General features: G+C 41.5%; 1 protein-coding gene across 1 annotated transcript in view; it reads right to left on the bottom strand.

Annotated features, from left to right (window-relative positions):
- Nucleotides 1–19,373, bottom strand: part of LOC128698699 (uncharacterized) — a gene marked incomplete at its 5' end in the record, with an annotated part of 173,883 nt that overhangs the window by 94,055 nt on the left and 60,455 nt on the right. The window contains 2 exons of the mRNA XM_070097824.1: nt 11,513–12,010; nt 13,081–13,266. Of these exons, the coding sequence (XP_069953925.1) occupies nt 11,513–12,010; nt 13,081–13,266 (684 nt within the window). The remainder of the gene's footprint in view (nt 1–11,512; nt 12,011–13,080; nt 13,267–19,373) is intronic.

The following is a 19,373-nucleotide window of genomic DNA, read 5'->3' as shown; positions in this document are numbered from 1 at the left end:
AGCAGAAGCAGTGGCAGTGACAATGCCGCCAGCAGCGCGCTTGCAGCAGCAGCAGCAGCAGCCGAGCAGGCAGTGACAATGCCGCCAGCAGCAGCAGAGTGCAGCGGCAGTGATAGCCTGCAGCAGCAGCAGCAGCAGCAGCAGCAGCAGCAGTCGGCAACGACAACCGCCGCCGCAGCGCAGCAGCAGCAGCAGCAGCAGCAGCTGCGGCAGCGTTAGCGATAACGCCGCCAGCAGCAGCAGCAGCAGCAGAGCCAGCGGCAGCGATAACGCCGCCAGCAGCGCAGCAGCAGCAGCAGCCAGCGGCAGCGGCAGTGACAACGCCGCCAGTAGCAGCAGCAGCAGGCAGCGACAATGCTGCCAGCAGCAGCAGCAGCAGCTGCAGTGGCAGTGACAACGCCGCCAGCAGCAGTAGCAGCAGCGAGCAGCGGTATGAATCGCCGCCAGCAGCAGCAGCAGCAGCAAGGCAGTGGCAGTGACAATGTTCCAGCAGCAGCATGCAGCAGGCAGCGACCGCCGCCAGCAGCAGCAGCAGCAGCAGCGGCAGTGACAATGCCGCCAGCAGCAGCAGCAGCAGGCAGTGATAACGTTCCGCAGCAGCAGCAGCAGCAGCTGCGGCGGACCGCGCCGCCAGCAGCGCAGCAGCAGCAGCAGTGGCAGCGACAATCCGCCGCCAGCAGCAGCAGCAGCAGTGACAATGCCGCTGCCAGCAGCAGCAGCTCGTGGCAGGACAACGCCGTAGCAGCAGCAGCAGCAAGCCTGCGGCAGTGGCAGTGATAACGTTGCCAGCCAGCAGCGCAGCAGCAGCAGCAGAAGCCTGGCAGCGGCAGTGACAATGCCGCTAGGCAGTAGCAGCAGCAGAGTGGTAGTCACATTGCCGCCAGCTGCGTTGCAAGCAGCAGCAGCAGCAGCAGCAGCAGAGCATGGACAGCGACAATGGTAGACGATAACCGCCAGCCAGCAGCAGCAGCAGCCAGTGGCAGTGGCAGCGATAACGCCGCCAGCAGCAGCAGCAGCAGCAGCAGCAGCAGTAGCAGCGATATGCTGCAGCAGTAGCAGTAGCAGCTGCGGTAGAAGATACCTGCCAGCCGCAGCAGCAGTGAGAAAGAAGCAGTGATACGATAATGGTAGTGATAACGCCGCAGCAGCAGCAGCAGCAGTGGCAGCAGTAGCGTACGACTGCCGCCAGCAGCAGCAGCAGTGAGTGGCAGCGGCAGTGACAACCGCCGCCAGTAGCAGCAGCAGCAAGCAGTGGCAGTGACAATGCAGCGCCAGCAGCAGTAGTAGTAGTAGTAGTAGAAGTAGTGGTAGTGATAATGCTGCTAGTAGTAGTAGAAGTAGTGGTAGTGGTAGTGATAATGCTGCTAGTAGTAGTAGTAGTAGTAGTAGTGGTAATGCTGGAAGAGGTAGTGGAAGTAGTGGTCATAATCGTATCTTTCTCCTGTGTCCAGGTAGTCTGACGTTTTATTCTTTACGTGTACAGTACATGTATATGTAAATATGGTCAGAATTAATAAAATTAAACTTCAAAATGCAACATAAGATATCAGAAAGACTATTTATTTCCACTATCTTGCTTTAACAATACCAGTTAGGTCTGAAAGATATCAGAGATTGGTCGACAGCATCCTCAGCTCACACACACTGAGGGTCAAGGGATCGATTCCGGCACAGGTGAAACGTTGGGCACGTTTTCTTATACCTGCTGTCCCTGTCTACATAGGATTACGTAAGTAGGTACCTGGATGTTAGTCGACTGTTGTGGGTGGCATCCCAGGTGTTGAGAAATGGGATTACCAGTTAAGTTTAATTTTAAATTTAAATATAGGGAACACTTAGCTGATAAAAGACAGCAAATCGTCTACACAGCCGCCCCTGCAGACGAGGTCTTGAATTGTTGTCGTGATCATCTCTCAACGGGCTGTAATGAGATCATATTATGTAAACAATAAATTACCCCTAGGGGGTGTTATGTCAGCATATTTCATTCACTGATAGCTGACAAACTTACTTGTGTGGACTCAAAAGTCCGCACCTAACTGCCGAATATAGGTTGATTACAAACTCCTTGCGACTCAAGAACTGCGCAGTCCCCCGTACTACAAGAAATTCGTAACCTACCTTGCTCTTGTAGCGTGAGCTATGGTGTTCTTCACACCTTCGACAGATATCGGTGACTTGATAGAAGCTGAAGTGTCCTTGGATGTCCACATCTTCAATAGTCTAGGAATACTCACACTGGTACACTATGTTCCACAAGATTTGTCTTTATTGTTCACAATCTTATCACTAAAGAAGCTGATCACACTTCTCTTAAGTGTTTATTGTGTTTTATGAGACACTTTGTTCACACTAATGCACAGATCGTTCTTTGTTGGTTATCCTGGCGTCAGTGTCACTCTCAGTAGAGTCAAAAGTAATCTGAAGACGCCACAGCACCCCACGCCATTACTCCCCTAGCACAAAGGAAAAGCTGACCTAGTACTTTTACTTCTTTGCCACTTCCTCGATGAAGCAAAGCAGAATGTTTGATTTTTGCTGTCTTTAGCATAGACAACAATGTCCACTATCTTTACTATGGTAATAAAGTGGGAACAGGATTTTCCTTAATTGTCCTGCTAAGGTAAGAGATGTACTGTCTCTTATTAAAATACACTCTGCAACACTGGACCGCACGGAGCGGCGGTCGCTTGACCACAGGTCGTATACTGGTACTGCATCTGGGATCAATTACTCGCTGTAGCAGTAAACAAGATATTTGCCCCTTCTGAGAGGGCTGGGCCCCTCAGGGCTGAAAGGGGCTGAAAGGGCTGAAAGGGGCTGAAGGGGGCTGATACTCTCTCCTGGAGAAAATTTCTCCACACTGGGGGGCGGCGGAGGTTCGCTGCAGGTGAACTATTCATCACTTAACATTAATTTGATTTTCTCACTGGCCACCACTGCTGCTTGTCTTTTCTGAACAGCTTTAGTTGGTGTGGTTTCTGGAGAATCACTAATTTTGTTTTCAACATTGACTAATTCTAACGGCACTAGTTTATTTATTGTCCGCTTATTCACTACACCTTTGCTTAAAACATCAACTGTCCTGATGATTCCATTTGCATCAGGATATATGGTCACAATTTTTCCAAGTGGCCATTGGAACCTCGGACCATCATTGTCAATAATCACTATGTCACCCGGTCTTAAGGGCTTATGATTTTCAGGAACACCAGCTCCATAGAAGTGTTCTCTCAATGAGGTGAGATAGTCTTCTCGCCAAATTTTCTCCCATCGTTCAATCACTTTATTAAGGTGTTTGAATTTACGTCTGAGTTGCTCAGGTTCGAAATAAGTAGGATCCTCTATGATTTCTTTATCATTCATGGGAGGAACAGGTTCGAGCCTTCTGCCATGGAGTAAATGAGATGGACTTAACACTTCTAAATTGTCCAGATCATCGGTAACATAAGTTAGAGGTCTGTTGTTCACTCTATTTTCTATTTCAGTCACAATTGTACGGAATTCTTCTAAGTCGATTCTTTGACGATGAAGAGTCTTCCTTAAACAACGTTTTACAATGCCGATCATTCTTTCATAAAATCCGCCGTGCCATGGAGATTTAGGAGGAATGTATCTCCAACGACAACTGCGTTGATTCAGCATCTGTTGTACTTCTGGTTGATCAAAGATCTTGCTTATATAAGCAGCACCAGCAACAAAGTTCGTTGCATTATCTGAAATCATCAGTCTGGGACATGCCCTTCTGGCTGCAAACCTTCTGAATAATTTGATAAAGGTTTCATCAGACATGTCAGTGGCTACTTCTAGATGTACTGCTCTAGTTGTAGCACAAGTGAACAAACAGATGCACACCTTGATGGGAACTTTGTCAACTGTTTTGGTTAAAATTATTGGTCCAGTGTAATCTACACCTGTCACCTCAAATGGAGTGATATGACAAACTCTTTCAGAGGGATATGGAGGTGGACCTGGATACTGACATACTCGCATATCATAGTGACGACAAGCAATACAGTCCCTTATTTGTTTTTTCACACTTTGTCGACCTTGAGGTATCCAGTAGGATTGTCGTATATGACAAAGTGTGTCAGCTACCCCACCATGTAACACGTTACTGTGGGCGTTTTGCACAATCAGTTTTGTTAGCCAATGATTCTTGGGGATCAATATTGGATGTATGGCTTCTTTAGATAGTGAAGAATTATGAATTCTTCCTCGACATCTTATAATCTTTTCTGAGTCGGGATAAAGTCCTAAAGAATTAATCATGACAGGTTTCTTTGGGGATTTATCTTGTGTTTCCAGAAATTTATATTCTGTAGAGAAAACATCTTTCTGTGTTAGTTTCACCCAGTATTTAATGGGTTCAAGACATTCATAATCAGGTTTTATTCCTTTAATGAATTTAAAGACAAGAGCTGTAACTCTTAAGAGTTGACCCAAAGATGAGAATTTAGATCCATCAATGACTGTTGTGTCTGCAGTATTTACACAACTTATTTCTGCTGTGTTCAAGCAGACTGTTTCTTCTGGCATAATGTGAGCTTTTTGATGAGGCCAGTTATTTTCATTAGAGAGCCAGTTCGGTCCGTGGAGCCATAATTTATTATCCACAAATTTCTTGAGTGGGACACCACGTGACAACATGTCAGATGGATTCTCTTGGGTAGAGACGTGGAGAAAGAGATAATCTCTCTGCATCTCTATTATTTCTGCTACTCTGTTCTGTACATAGACCAACTTACTCTTATTATTTCTTAACCACTGGAGAACTGCTTCATTATCACTCCAGATCACGGTTTTTTTAATAGTGAGATGATCAAGTACTTTGTTGAGATAGACAGCTAATTTTGTGCCTACATAGAGTGCTGTCAGTTCCAATTGTGGTACTGTTCTGACCTTCAAGGGTGCTACCCTGGCCTTTGAAGTAATTAGTGTACTTCCTTCAGCATTACTCATGTAAGCTACAGCGCCATAACCTCTGGTTGACGCATCACAGAACACATGCAATGTGTACTTGTTTCCCCCTTGACCTATTTGTCTGGGAAATTTAATTTGATGAAGTTGTTTAAACTCCTTGGATATTTCATCCCATGCTTGACTCATTTCTAGAGGCAAGTTCTCATCCCATCCAATTTTGAGCTTCCATGCATCTTGCATAAGTATTTTACCCTTTATGGTAATTGGTGAGACGAGTCCTAGAGGATCAAAACATTGTGATACCTCTGACAGAAAACTACGTTTAGTGAGTGTACTGCATGATTTATTGTTTATCCTTTTGAGACTCAAAGTATCTTCTTGTGTGTTCCAATTAAGTCCCAGCATATTGTTGTAATCAGGAATTTCAGCTTCAGGGAAATCTTCTTTGATAAGTTCCCTTAATTGCTTTGAATTTATGTTCCACATCCTTAGAGGCATATTTGCTTCTTTCATCTTGCTAGCTTCTCTGTATAAGGATTTCAAATCCTCCTCTTTATTCACAGTACCTTGAAGATTGTCCACATAGAAACTTTTCTTTAAGATTACTTTGAAGGGACTTTCAGATTTTTCAAGTGTGTATTTAGAGTAACTTCTAGTAAGAATGGAGAGGATGTTGCACCAAATAATACTGATTTGAAACGATAAGTTTTCACAAGACTTTGAGGATCATGTGGATTTTCAGGCCACAAGAATCGAGTATAATCTCTATCTATTTCTTGTAGTCCTACACTTAAGAAAGCTTTGGAAATATCAGCCGTGTAGGCATATGGGTTTGTGCGAAATTTCATTAGCACGCCTCCAAGCTTCTCAGTTAGTGAGGGTCCGGTCATCAGACAGTCATCAAGACTTGCTACATCTTTATTTGCACGTGCGCTGCAATTGTATACAACACGTAGTGGAGTGGTTTCAGAATCTTTTCTGACTCCATGGTGCGGGAGATAATGAGCTTCTGTCTTCAACTTATCTTCGACTATTTCCTCAATGAATTTATTTTCCAACTGTTCTTGTATGATATTATCATAGACAGTCAGTAGCTCTGGATTCTTCCTGAGCTCATGTATTTGTGCTTTCATCTGTCCGAAAGCCATGCGATAATTGCTAGGCAGATGTGGTGGATTTAATTTCCATGGTAACCTAACCCAATACTGTCCATCTTTATATTTGACAGTGTCCAAATATTGGTTATAAGTCTGAGACTCTTGTGGGCTTGGTTTATTTGCATCAATGCCTATCGCATCTAAATCCCACAACTTATCAACTGGTTCATTAATTTCTTCCAGTAATGATAATTTTTGCTGTGGTACATGATCAGCGGTTATTCTCGTAACTAGTACATTTTCCACTGAATCAATATCAGCTTCTTTCCCACTTTGAGAGGGAATGGGACCATATATCATGTGGCCTCCTGCTGCTTTCAGCAAGTGAATATCATATTTACTTACTAGATTTTGCACAAAACAGTGATAATAATCACTTCCAATGATTAAATCAATTGGACTAATTGTGTCCGTCTGTATGTCAGGACAGGCTAACTTGACCTTAGCTGCTTTCAGTGCTGCTACTGTTTCTTTTAATCCCTGGATCTGCACAGACTTAGGAAAATCATCTACTACCACAGTTTCTACTGTCTTTTTCCTGTTTCCTAGACCAACAGTGATTCTGGCTAGGTCATATGTCTGTTTACCAGAATTGTGGAAAAAACCAGCTATATCTAACTGTACTTTGGCATAGGGTTGTTTATTCAGTTTCTGCAACACTTTTCTTCTTATGAAGGACCTTTGTGAGCCTTGATCAAATAGTGTTAGCACATTGGTTTTGTGTAATTTATTAGATAACTCAACTCGAGCTATCGGGAGAGCAGTTGCTTTAAACTTATCTCTCACATTTAATGCTGTTGCTTGTTGACTTCCTGATTCTGTGGAAGTCTTCTGTTGTTCAGCAAAAGTATTTGGGCGTAATGCTGTATGATGCATACCCTTGCATTTAAAACACTTCTTCAGTGAGCATTTTCCTCCCTTGTGTTCACCTAAACACTTGATGCACCTTTTCAGCTGATGAACACGTTGTTTACGTGCCTCCATTGATGTGTATTGACTACAATACTGTGCCCAATGTGTTCCATCACAAAGTACACATTTTGGAGTACGTTTATGTGTGACAGTTTGTTTACTGTCTGTTGTATTCACAGCTTGATAAATGCCTATATGGGATTTCCCATTATGTAGTTTAGTGGGAGTAGTTATACTCTTTTTATACTGAGTTGAAGGTTTATTATCCACGGGATTTGTGGATTTTTCATCTTGTCTCGTTGCTTGCATGCATGAAACTATTGTTTGTAAACCATTGCTAATTTCTTCACAAGTGAAAAAGCGTTTATTGAACATAATATTTAATCGTTCAATAGTTTGTGGTGACAACTTATCTTGTACAATACCACTGATAAACCAATTACATTGCCTTAGGTCATATTTAGCACCTAGAGATCTGAGACTATTGTCTAATGTGATTCTAAATGACTGTAAGTCTGAAAAACAATGTTTGGGTGGCTTCAAGCTTGATATTAAGACTGCATGTCTAACTTTGACCTTGTCAGCATCAAAGTATTTGTCTGCTAAGACACGTAAGGCTATTTGATAATTGCCTTTAACCACCGGAAATGACTTAATCAGTTCATAGGGTTCTCCCTTCATTTAAGATAATTGAACTTAGCAATCTCATCTATGTCAGTTCGTGAATTTACTATGGATTGAAAACCAATAATGAATTCTTCATAATTATGACCTTGGAAAATAGGTAATGACAACGTAGGTAAACTTGGTAATGGTACACTTGTTGCTGTTACAGGTGTGACAGGTGTTTGACCACTAGTTACAGTAGGTCTCTGTGACAGAGTTTTGCGGCAGATAGCCTGTACTCCTGTCCACCTTAATTGTTGATTACTAAAAGTATCCAAAACATTTTTAATTTCATCCTCAGACGGGTCTGATTCAAGAAAATTCTTTTCATAATGTGTATAGTCTGAATTAATTATTTTCAGACGTTGTGTAAGTAGTAATTCAAATTTGACCTCAAAATTATCAAAATCTATGTTTGTATCTTGAGTTAATCCTATACAGACTGAAATTAGATTTTCTAATTGTGTAATCTTAGTCTGTAAAGACTGAAACTGAGTTTTCAAACAAGCCATTTTAATGGTATACTGAAAATTCTAGCACCACACTTAGAGTGTTTAAAAAACACTGTACTGCTATAAACAGCTGAGTTTTTGTTATGCTTAAGTCAGCAATAATCGAGTCAGACACTACTGACCCACTAAGCTTAACCTCAGGGTCAATGACCATGAAGGGTACACAGTACATGTGGCTGGTGTTTATGGCTTGAGTTTGCTGTGTCAGCCTGACCACGATGATTAATCGTAAATAACGATGTTATACACTTCATTCACTATACACTAGAAATGCCACTGTATAACTGTAAATCACACGTGAATATTACTTACACATATATAAATGTCACTGTTAATATATATTTGAAAGCTTTCACTTTTATATATAGTTACTTTAATATAATAGGTATATCTATAAGAAACAAACTTTAACACAATCTTGTCTCTTAATTTCTGTCTATAAACATTATAAACACTATGTGTATATACACTCAGACAAACTGAACATCAGTTGGGTTGTTGTTGTCTTAGTCAGCACTTCTTCAGCTTGGAGCAGTGGATGCAGGGTGCCATTCCCCGTTTCCTTGTTGGGTGAGTCACCCAGCTCCCGTTTTCTTTGGGTGAACGCTGGGTGAGCGCCCATTTTCTTTTGGCTGCCCATTCTCTGTGATTGGGTCTGGAGGGACTCATTTATACTGATTTATATTGTAAAACACTAGTTTTACAGCTTTTTTCGAAGGACCTTGGCTCGTAGGTTATCTGTACACTGTAGTACAACATATTTGGACCACAGTGTGGCCTTTATCCGATTCGAGCACGACCAAAATGTTGAGAAATGGGATTACCAGTTAAGTTTAATTTTAAATTTAAATATAGGGAACACTTAGCTGATAAAAGACTGCAAATCGTCTACACAGCTGCCCCTGCAGACGAGGTCTTGAATTGTTGTCATGATCATCTCTCAACGAGCTGTAATGAGATCATATTATGTAAACAATAAATTACCCCTAGGGGGTGTTATGTCAGCATATTTCATTCACTGATGGCTGACAAACTTACTTGTGTGGACTCAAAAGTCCGCACCTAACTGCCGACTATAGGTTGATTACAAACTCCTTGCAACTCAAGAACTGCGCAGTCCCCCGTACTACAAGAATTTCGTAACCTACCTTGCTCTTGTAGCATGAGCTATGGTGTTCTTCACACCTTCGACAGATATCGGTGACTTGATAGAAGCTGAAGTGTCCTTGGATGTCCACGTCTTCGATAGTCTAGGAATATGCACACTGGTACACTATGTTCCACAAGATTTGTCTTTATTGTTCACAATCTTATCACTAAAGAAGCTGATCACACTTCTCTTAAGTGTTTATTGTGTTTTATGAGACACTTTGTTCACACTAACGCACAGATCGTTCTTTGTTGGTTATCTTGGCGTCAGTGTCACTCTCAGTAGAGTCAAAAGTAATCTGAAGACGCCACAGCACCCCACGCCATTACTCCCCTAGCACAAAGGAAAAGCTGACCTAGTACTTTTACTTCCTTGCCACTTCCTCGATGAAGCAAAGCAGAATGTTTGATTCTTGCTGTCTTTAGCATAGACAACAATGTCCACTATCTTTACTATGGTAATAAAGTGGGAACAGGATTTTCCTTAATTGTCCTGCTAAGGTAAGAGATGTACTGTCTCTTATTAAAATACACTCTGCAACACTGGACCGCACGGAGCGGCGGTCGCTTGACCACAGGTCATATACTGGTACTGCATCTGGGATCAATTACTCGCTGTAGCAGTAAACAAGATATTTGCCCCTTCTGAGAGGGCTGGACCCCTCAGGGCTGAAAGGGGCTGAAAGGGCTGAAAGGGGCTGAAAGGGGCTGATACCCCTTCCTGGAGAAAATTTCTCCACACCAGGGGACAAGATTAACCTGTGGCCCGAAATACTCTGCAGTTTGTTAATAAAGCCAAGTAGGTCTGTATGTGTTGTATCATGTATTTGTAGAAATATATATTATTATTAAGGCTGCAATTTTCTTGTACTCTCTCTGTTAAGGATATATTTACTACAGTAACAGAAATTAAAGTTCCGTGTATATGCAATGAGATATACATTCACATACCTTTTGATATACTAATACTAAGTAAAACATTACCCACAATCTGCGGAAATAGACAGGTATACAACTTTCTGTTAGATGTTTCACCTCCAGTGGTAGAAATATTTTACAAAAGAATTAATTATTATGTATATTTGTTTCCCCGCCTCCTGGTGTACCTTCAGTGTCAGCTGAACAAGTAGCTTTCTGAAGACTGAGATGTTTGTGCAAAACTTGAGAATCTTTATTACTAAAACGTTTCGCCGGTCAGTACCTTCTTCAGTTTGTTACAGAGAAGAAGGGTGGAAGATGAGGAAAAGTTTGAAGTAATCAGTCCCTCAGCCTCGATCTTAATATGCTGAAAACATCGACTCCAGGTTGAGGGACTGATTACCTGAAACTCCTCATCTTCCACCGATCTTCTCTGTAATGGACTGAAGAAGTCACTGGCTGGCGAAACGTTTCTGTAATGAAGATTCCCAAATGTTTCACAAGTGTCTTATTTTTCAACTTGTCGGTTGCTAAACCTTTTGCATCAATTATCTTTTTGCTATATCACTAGGGAATATTTTCTCTCAGACACCTATCATGTTATCAGTCATGAAGGTATATTCCTAAGTATGATTTATATTTAACCCTTCAATGGGGATTTCTTGTTACTGGGAGATAGGACAGGTTTTTTTTTTAATTTCTATTCAGATGACGTATTGGTTTTTCTGAGGTGTCTGTGTAATACACTAGTAATTCCCCCACACACTTGATAATCTGGAATGGCGCGCTGCTTGCAGCCAAAGGAAAAGACACTCAAAAAGGAATATTCATTGAGTCTTCACTTAGCAGTGTCGCCGACAGTTTCCACCAGAATAACTGTTTCTGCAACACAGCTGAACCTCTTGATACAAAATTACTTGGAAGCAGAGGAATGAATGTGTCTTGACTAGTACTCCATTAGTGCTTCACCTCACCGCTGCTCACTGTCTTAGCTGACACGTTATTACCCTCACCTGCCATATGACACTCTTCCTACACGTCTTTTAGCTTAGAGTAAGCTAAAACACCACTCTTTAGCTTCCTCTGTATTTAGAGTGTACAACGCGTTCTTTAATAAATGTCCTGAACTGTATATAAATATCTTTATCCACGGAATCTCCGAAAGATGTCTAAAGCCATTCATTATTGATGGTGAAGGATGCTTATTCATATTTTTAATGTGAATACAATAAAAGCTCTTGACTAAGTAAAACTAATGAGTGACCGTACACGTACCTTTAGTGACTGAAGGACCCAGGTACTATTTTCAACATCCCAGAAGATATCAGAGTGATAGAATCCTTTTAGAGAGATGCGGCCTCCTCTTTCATTCCCAGACACATACTGAATATCGAAAGGTGAGTCTTTGCACACAGCTGGGCCCTTTAGGTACATAACCTGATTGTTCTCCATCTCACACACAGCACAGAAAGCATAGGTCTCAAGGCAGGCAATATCTGACCATTCTCCCTGAAAGTAACCATATAACATCACCAGGCAGTTCTCGACAGTGCCACCATTAGGTCCCTTGCCACGCCAGACACCTTGCTTGGGTATGGGTTCTCCAGAGCCCCAGTAAACCCATTTATTTTCAATCTTATTATCATTGGCCCCTAGCCACATATACGATGCCCCAAGCTGTCCTGAGCAATTCTCTGCCCACTTCTGAGTTGACAGGTATATAAGGGAGTTCTCCTCTTCGTTCTGGGGCACTGCCACAATTCCTCCAACAATCTGTAAAGAAAATAATTCTTGTATAGACTTGCTTTATTTTTCGATATTTGAAAGCCTTCATTGTCCCATGGGAGCCTCTACATGAGGTATGTCTATATAATATACTCTCTGGGATGATCTGAGGGCAAGACTACGTAAGACATTCTCTGGGTAGATCTGAGGGTATGACTATATAAGCCGCCCCTTGGGTAGCCCACAACAAACATATTGCAGTAGCATATTAATTAAACAGTTACATAAAGGTATATGAGAGAAAAACCACTGTTATCCAAGACTTGGTCCCGGTATCATCACAGCATGATACTGACTTGTGATGACTCACTATGGTGCTGAGACTGATATTTATGGCAGTGATATCATGGCAGTAATAACGACAATAATAATAATAATAATAATAATAATAATAATAATAATAATAATAATAATGATAATCTCAGAGTCCTTAACAAGAGTGACCACCTCCAGGATGCTGGTGTAATCAGTATAGTACCGCATCTTACTTATCTAACTTCATTCTGCAATCCCGTCATCAATGCTTCGTTAACAGTCACCAACCATCACAAGCAGAGCACAATGTTTGGTTTTACACTTTCTTCTGATCCCAATTAATGTGTCAGTTTGTACATGTACTTGTAGAAATAAAGATTATTATTATTATTAATTACTCGTCAACAACTGTAAATTTATTTCGTCATATTTCGTCCTTTTATTTTGTAAGTTACGGTGAAATCTTCCATGTTTCTCACAGAGGTACTGTGCTTGACTCTAGGGTGGAGGTAATCGGGTTTAATCCCTTGGCGAGGCGAGACGATCGTTTTAAATCTACTTATATTTGCTGCCCCTGTTCACCTAGCAATAAACAGGTACTTTGGTGTTAGTCTCCTTACATCTTCTATACCAGTTCACCTAACTGTGAACAGGTACCTGTGTGTTAGTCTCCTTACCTCTGACGTCCCTATTCACCTAGAAGTATCAGTGCGTTAGCCGATTGTTGCATGCCAGGCTTGAAAATGAACTGATCTAGGATTAGAGCACTTAGTCTGCAAATTAAAATAAATCAAATTCCTCACCTGACAAAGATGAAGGGCCTCGCTCAGGGACATGCGGTCAGGGAAGAAGACAAACAAGCGGTTGCTTGAGGGGCAGAAGAGATTCTTCCTCTGGAGGAGCAGAGAGCGTGCCTCTCCTGCCAGTTGCCACTCTTGTAACGACCACTTCAACGTTGCGTCCTCAACTTCCTCTTCACACTTAGACACCTGACATATCAAATTTTTGAGGTACATAATAATTAATTAGTTTACGACCCCAGAGATAGAAATCCAAAGGAGTGAGATCGGGCTCCTCACCGGCCACTCTTCACTCCCTCGATGTTCTATCCAATGATCCAGTGGTTCCAGACTTACAGGAGTTCTTGTATTATATTACATTCAGAATCGTGTTTAACAATCATGGTCCTTGTGATGCATCCGGCTGAGAATGATAACCTACACTTATTATAAACAGTGAAGTTACCACAGGATGCTTTTAGTGTGAAGAATTGGACACATGTGCAACATCTGGGTATCGTTATTGCAGACGTTTCGCCATCCAGTGGCTTTATCAATACAAATTCAAGGACATAATTTGAAAACAGTATAACTATATACAAAAGATGAGGTAATCAGTCCCTCAGCCTTGGAGTTGAAGAGCACCGTAGTATTGAAGAGTCTAAAGCACAGGCTTGATGACTGGCCCTTATATACCGGAGAAACGTCTACAATAAATATACCCAGATGTTACACAGATGTTTAATTCTTCATCTTGTCGGTATTATATACCATACATGTGTACGTTCCTAGTATAAACATGTAAGTTGTAACAAGTGACTGCAAAAAAATATTCTCTGCCTAGAAAAAAATATTACTGATAGACGGTATATATGGTAAACAATTACGCAAGGAAACATTAAATAGACAGTTATACCAGGGAAACATAAAATAAATACGTTGATAAACATTGTCAGCAAAAATAAGGAAGATTTCTTCTTCTGCTTTTGTTTGGATGCTTTTGTTTGTTTTACCTAACCCAATAAAAGATAAACATCACATCCTACGATGTAATATGTACCCAAGTAGGTCTTCGACGTGACTGGTCCATCCTGAATAAGCAAGTAGAAATGTAACGGTCATGTTGCGATAGTCTAGGTTGGAACCAGTGTAAATATGTTGTTTTTACCCAAGGTTTACTGTATCTACCGGTAATGCCGGAAACAGACTGTATTTTGTACCCATCCTATGGGTAGTAGTCACCCCATACCCATCCTGTGGGTGGTAGTCATCTCATACCCATCCTGTGGGTGGTAGTCACCCCATACCCATCCTGTGGGTGGCAGTTACCCCATTCCTATCCTGTGGGTGGTAGTCATCCCATACCCATCCTGTGGGTGGTAGTCACCCCATACCCATCTTGTGGGTGGTAGTAACCCCCACAAGATGGGTATGGGGTTACAACAGAAAAAACATAAATATATGAAAAAGACAATAAAAAAAAATCTGTCACAATAACCCGAAAATGAGGCAACAGGTCGAGTGGCCCGTGAGTTTTAGGCCTCACTCGCCACGGGTTTAACATTGCCATAATGTCTGTGGTTAAAAGGACGGACTGAAGTTAGAGAGGACGGCTTAGACTGTGGTTTAGCTCTATAGACACCAATTTTCCAATTTTATCGAACAAATTTGGAAATCGGTTTCTTTACAATAACTTGCGAATGTTTCTATCGATAAAAACTTGAGTTTGAGAGTATCCTACGAAAGCAATGAATATTTAAATTAACTGTGAAGGTGGAAATTTGCCGGTTTTATGAAATATCAAAAATTTGCTAACTCTCTAAGCAAATCGGGATATTGGTTTCCATGTAATGGCTTGAGAATACCTTTTCATATCGGCTTCAAACTTTCAATCCTTGTGTATTATCAAAGATAATGTATGTTAAATTTTATCGGGATTCATACGGGCCATTTTTATTTGTAAAAAAAAACGTTGTACTAGTTCTCCTGGATGACTAAAGTCTATTCCATATTTTTCATTCCATTTCTCTTACCTAGTACTGAGATGCTAATTTTATTCCTGTACTCCTCAATAAATTCGGAAAATTGACCTTTATTCAAACATTTAAACAGAATTTTTATATTGCTATATTCTAGCATATCCCTGTATGAATTATGACTCATGAAATCGTAATGACACGATTGCAGACAAACCATACCACTAACATCTCCATTCAAAGCAGGTGAAATCGCAGATCTAGAGAGTGTACAGAGATCCTTTACTGCACGTATAAGTTCTGTCAAGCACCTTAACTACTGGGAACGCTTGGAAGCACTTGACTTGTACTCGTTGGAACGCAGGAGGGAGAGATATATCATAATCTACACTTGGAAAATCCTGGAAGGAATGGTTCCGAATCTGTACACAGAAATCACTCCCTACGAAAGTAAAAGACTGGGCAGGCGATGCAAAATACCCCCAGTTAAAAGTAGGGGCGCCATTGGTACACTAAGAGAAAACACCATAAGTGTCCGGGGCAAAAGACTGTTCAACAGCCTCCCATCAAGCATTAGGGGAATTACCAATAAACCCCTGGCTGCCTTCAAGAGAGAGCTGGACAGATACCTAAAGTCGGTGCCGGATCAGCCGGGCTGTGGCTCGTACGTTCGACTGCATGCGGCCAGAAGTAACAGCCTGGTTGATCAGGCCCTGATTCACCGGGAGGCCTGGTCATGGGCCGGGCTGCGGGGGCGTTGATCCCCGGAATAACCTCCAGGTAACCAGGTGTGAAGGCTTACTCAGCCCTGTAACAACTTCAGTCAGTATTACTCAGGCTGGCTCCTCCTCAGGAAAATTACTGAATAGAAAAAGAAATAATAACAGACAAACATAAACACTTTATTATATAGAAAATATAAAACACTTAAATATGAAATATTAATCCTACATTAAAGAAAATGAAAAATGAAAAATATAAATGATAACTGAATTCAACGCTAATATATATAGGGGTGTCTGGTGTTGGTGACACTGAGTGTTGTTGAAATCGTAGCAGTTGCTGATGATGGGGGGGGGGGTCGCAGGTGTTGGTTACAACCCACTGGTTCGTTCTTCACAGTATAGTCTTGAGTATTCTATCCCGATGACAGGAAAGCAGGTTCTTTACCGCTGCAATGATGAGGGGTTACGTCCTGCAATTTCATACAGGTGCACAGGTAATTAAATCCAAAAAGGGGAAGTCTCAGGACGTTAGTCCATCTCCATCAGTTCTGTTCGTTGATTGGCAGGTGACCCTCTCTGTCATCCAAGAGTAGTGTTGGGAGCTGTGAGTCTAGTGATTACTGTTTGGACCGGAGCCCCACATGTCACCTTTCGGGGGGGGGGGGAAGAAGGAGGGGAAGGGATAGCGGGAGCTAGACTGACCCTACCTTAACAAGCAGCCGGCAGTCAAACTATCACTTTCGGGGTGGGGGAAAAAGGCTGGAATAGCGGGAGCTTGACTTACACTACCTTAACAAGTAGCCAGCAATGAAACTATCATTTTCGGGGAGGGGAAAAAAGGCGGGAATAGCGGGAGCTTGACTTACCCTACCTTAACAAGTAGCCGGCAATGAAACTATTGTTACTATATACTCCCTCTCTACTCCTATTTATTGAACTTTTCCCTCACACTCCCCCATACCAAGACTTATAGTCAAGGAGTATAAGAAGAATACGTGAGGAAAAAGTTCTAACATATGGAAGTCGTGTAAGGCAAGAAATCTTCTACTGACTGTCACGGCTTAACCAGTCAGAGAAATAATTGGATGAACCATTGATATACACAATATGGAACTTAAAAGCCTGGAGGTCCAATGTCCACCTCAAGAGGCGACTGTTGGTTCCCTTAAAAGTTTCTAGGTATATCAAAGGTTTGTGGTCCGTTTCTAAAATTAATTCTTTTCCCAGCAAATAAAATTTAAGTTTGGAGATTCCCCACACAAGGGCCAAACATTCCTTTTCTATGGTGGAGTATCTCGTTTCTGTGGGAAGGAGTTTCTGGCTTAGGAAGCATACAGGGAAGGGAGTACCATCATGGTATTGTAGTAACACTGCACCTAAGCCAGTATTGGAGGCATCAGTTCTTAAACAAAATGTTTTATTAATATCTGGAATCTTAAGTATAGGGTTTTTCGAAAAGATACTTATAATATCATTAAACTTTTCCCGAGCTACGTCGGAAAGTTCAAAAGGTTCCTTCACAGACTTTTTAAGGAAGTCGGATAAGATGCCTGTAAGATCAGTAAGGTTCAGGATAAACCGTGCATAAAAATTTACAGAACCAAGAAAGCTACGCATGAGCTTCTTGGTTTTGGGGAATTTAAATTCTAATAAAGCTTTGATCTTACTGGGGAGAGGCTGCAGAGAGTTATTAGAAAGTATCAGTCCAAGATATCTAATCTTGTTATACCCAAGGAAGCATTTCTTCGGCTTGGCAGTGAGGCCATGTGAGCGTAACCTACGCAAAACTGATGTTAATGTTTGGATATGTTCACCCCACGTGGATGTCATTACGTAAATGTTATCAAAATAAACTGAAACATTTGGCATATTACCCGAGACCTTTCTCATCAGTCTCGCGTAGGTAGCACAGGCAGTTACCAAACCGAAGGGCATAGTTCTATATTGCATCAGTCCTTGGTGTGTAGGAAAAGCGGTGTACTGCTTAGAAGAAGGATCTAACATTACTTGATGATATGCCTGCGCAATATCAATCTCTGAAAAGAAGGAAGCGTCATAAAATTTGTGTAGATCGCTATCTATTAAGGGCATAGGATCAGTATCCCACCGAGTTATAGCATTAAGGCCTCTGAAGTCAATAGCAAGTCTATATGAATTATCCTCCTTCTTAACCATGACTACTGGTGAACAATATGAAGATACTGAAGGTTCAATGATCTTTAGTTTTAATAATTTGTCTACCTCTCGGTCAAATGCATCCCTAAGGTGAACTGGAACTGGGTATAATTTTCGTTTGATAGGATTGTCCGTCACTAAGTCAATCTTATGGACTACCGTGGAGGTAACACCTGGAATATCAGTAAAGACGTCTGAAAAGTTACTCACACATTGAAGTAGTTCATGTCTCTTATGGTCATCCAAAGATTCATTAATATTAATGTTGGTTGCGTCCGAGTGGTCAAGAGTCACCAAGTCATGTAGTTCTTCATCATAGTGTAAGTTAGAGGTGTCAATTACGCACACTTTACATTCTTCAGTTGTCGTATCAAGATCGTGTGGAAAAACTAAGTCAAAGTTATTAAGGCAGTTAACCGAATTTCTTCGGTAATATTTCTTAAGGATGTTGATATGATAAAGCTTAGGTTTCCCCTTGACTTCTATGAGGTAGTCAACTTTCCCACAAATTTTTAATACTTTATATGGACCTTTCCATGCTACTAATAATTTATTTGCCTTGATCGGCAAAAGTACAAGAACTTCATCCCCTACTTGAAAACTTCTCCTCTGACTTTTGGAATCAAAATAGGTTTTGTACTGGTCCATTGACAAGCTTAGGTTTTTCGAAACTATGTCAGAGGTCTCCTCAAGTTTGGATCTAAGGTCAAGGAGAAACTGGTAAAAAGACTGAACCTCAGCACTCACCTCCTCATTAGTCCATAAGTCATGAAGGATGGACAATGGGCCTCTGGCCTGTCTACCATAGAGAAGTTCAAAAGGTGAAAACCCCAAAGAGTCACTGGGAACTTCCCTCATGGCAAACAAAGCACAGGGTAGGTAACGATGCCACTCCTTAGGTTTAAGGGAGCAAAGTTTCCTTAAAATTGACTTTAGAATCGAATGCTGGCGCTCAATCCTCCCATTACAGCTGGGATGATAGGGTGTGGTGAAGAGAGGCTTCACTCCCAGAAGTTGGTATAGATGTTGCATTAAGTCAGATGTGAATTGTGTCCCACGGTCAGACAAAATTACTCTAGGGATGCCCACTCTGGAGAAGATGGACAAAAGGGCTTCAGCCACCTCTGTAGTGGTTATGGTCTTTAAGGGTATGGCTTCAGGGAAACTCTAAGCATAATCAACTAATGTTAATATATATCTATGTCCCCCAGATGAAAGTGGAGATAAAAGACCAACGATGTCAATAGCTACTCTTTCAAAAGGTACCGTAAAGACTGGCATTTTGATCATAGGTACTCGCCTGGTACCTCGGGAGCATGACAGTTGGCAAACTTTACACGATCTACAATAGGTAGTGATATCTGAGGACATTTTTGGCCAAAAATAGGTTTCCCTAATTTTATTTAAGATTTTACGGTGCGAGAAATGTCCGGCCACTGGC

Source organism: Cherax quadricarinatus, chromosome 59 (genome assembly GCF_038502225.1).
Source record: "Cherax quadricarinatus isolate ZL_2023a chromosome 59, ASM3850222v1, whole genome shotgun sequence".
NCBI classification, from domain to species: domain Eukaryota; kingdom Metazoa; phylum Arthropoda; class Malacostraca; order Decapoda; family Parastacidae; genus Cherax; species Cherax quadricarinatus.
This window is presented reverse-complemented; position numbering and strand designations above follow the sequence as displayed.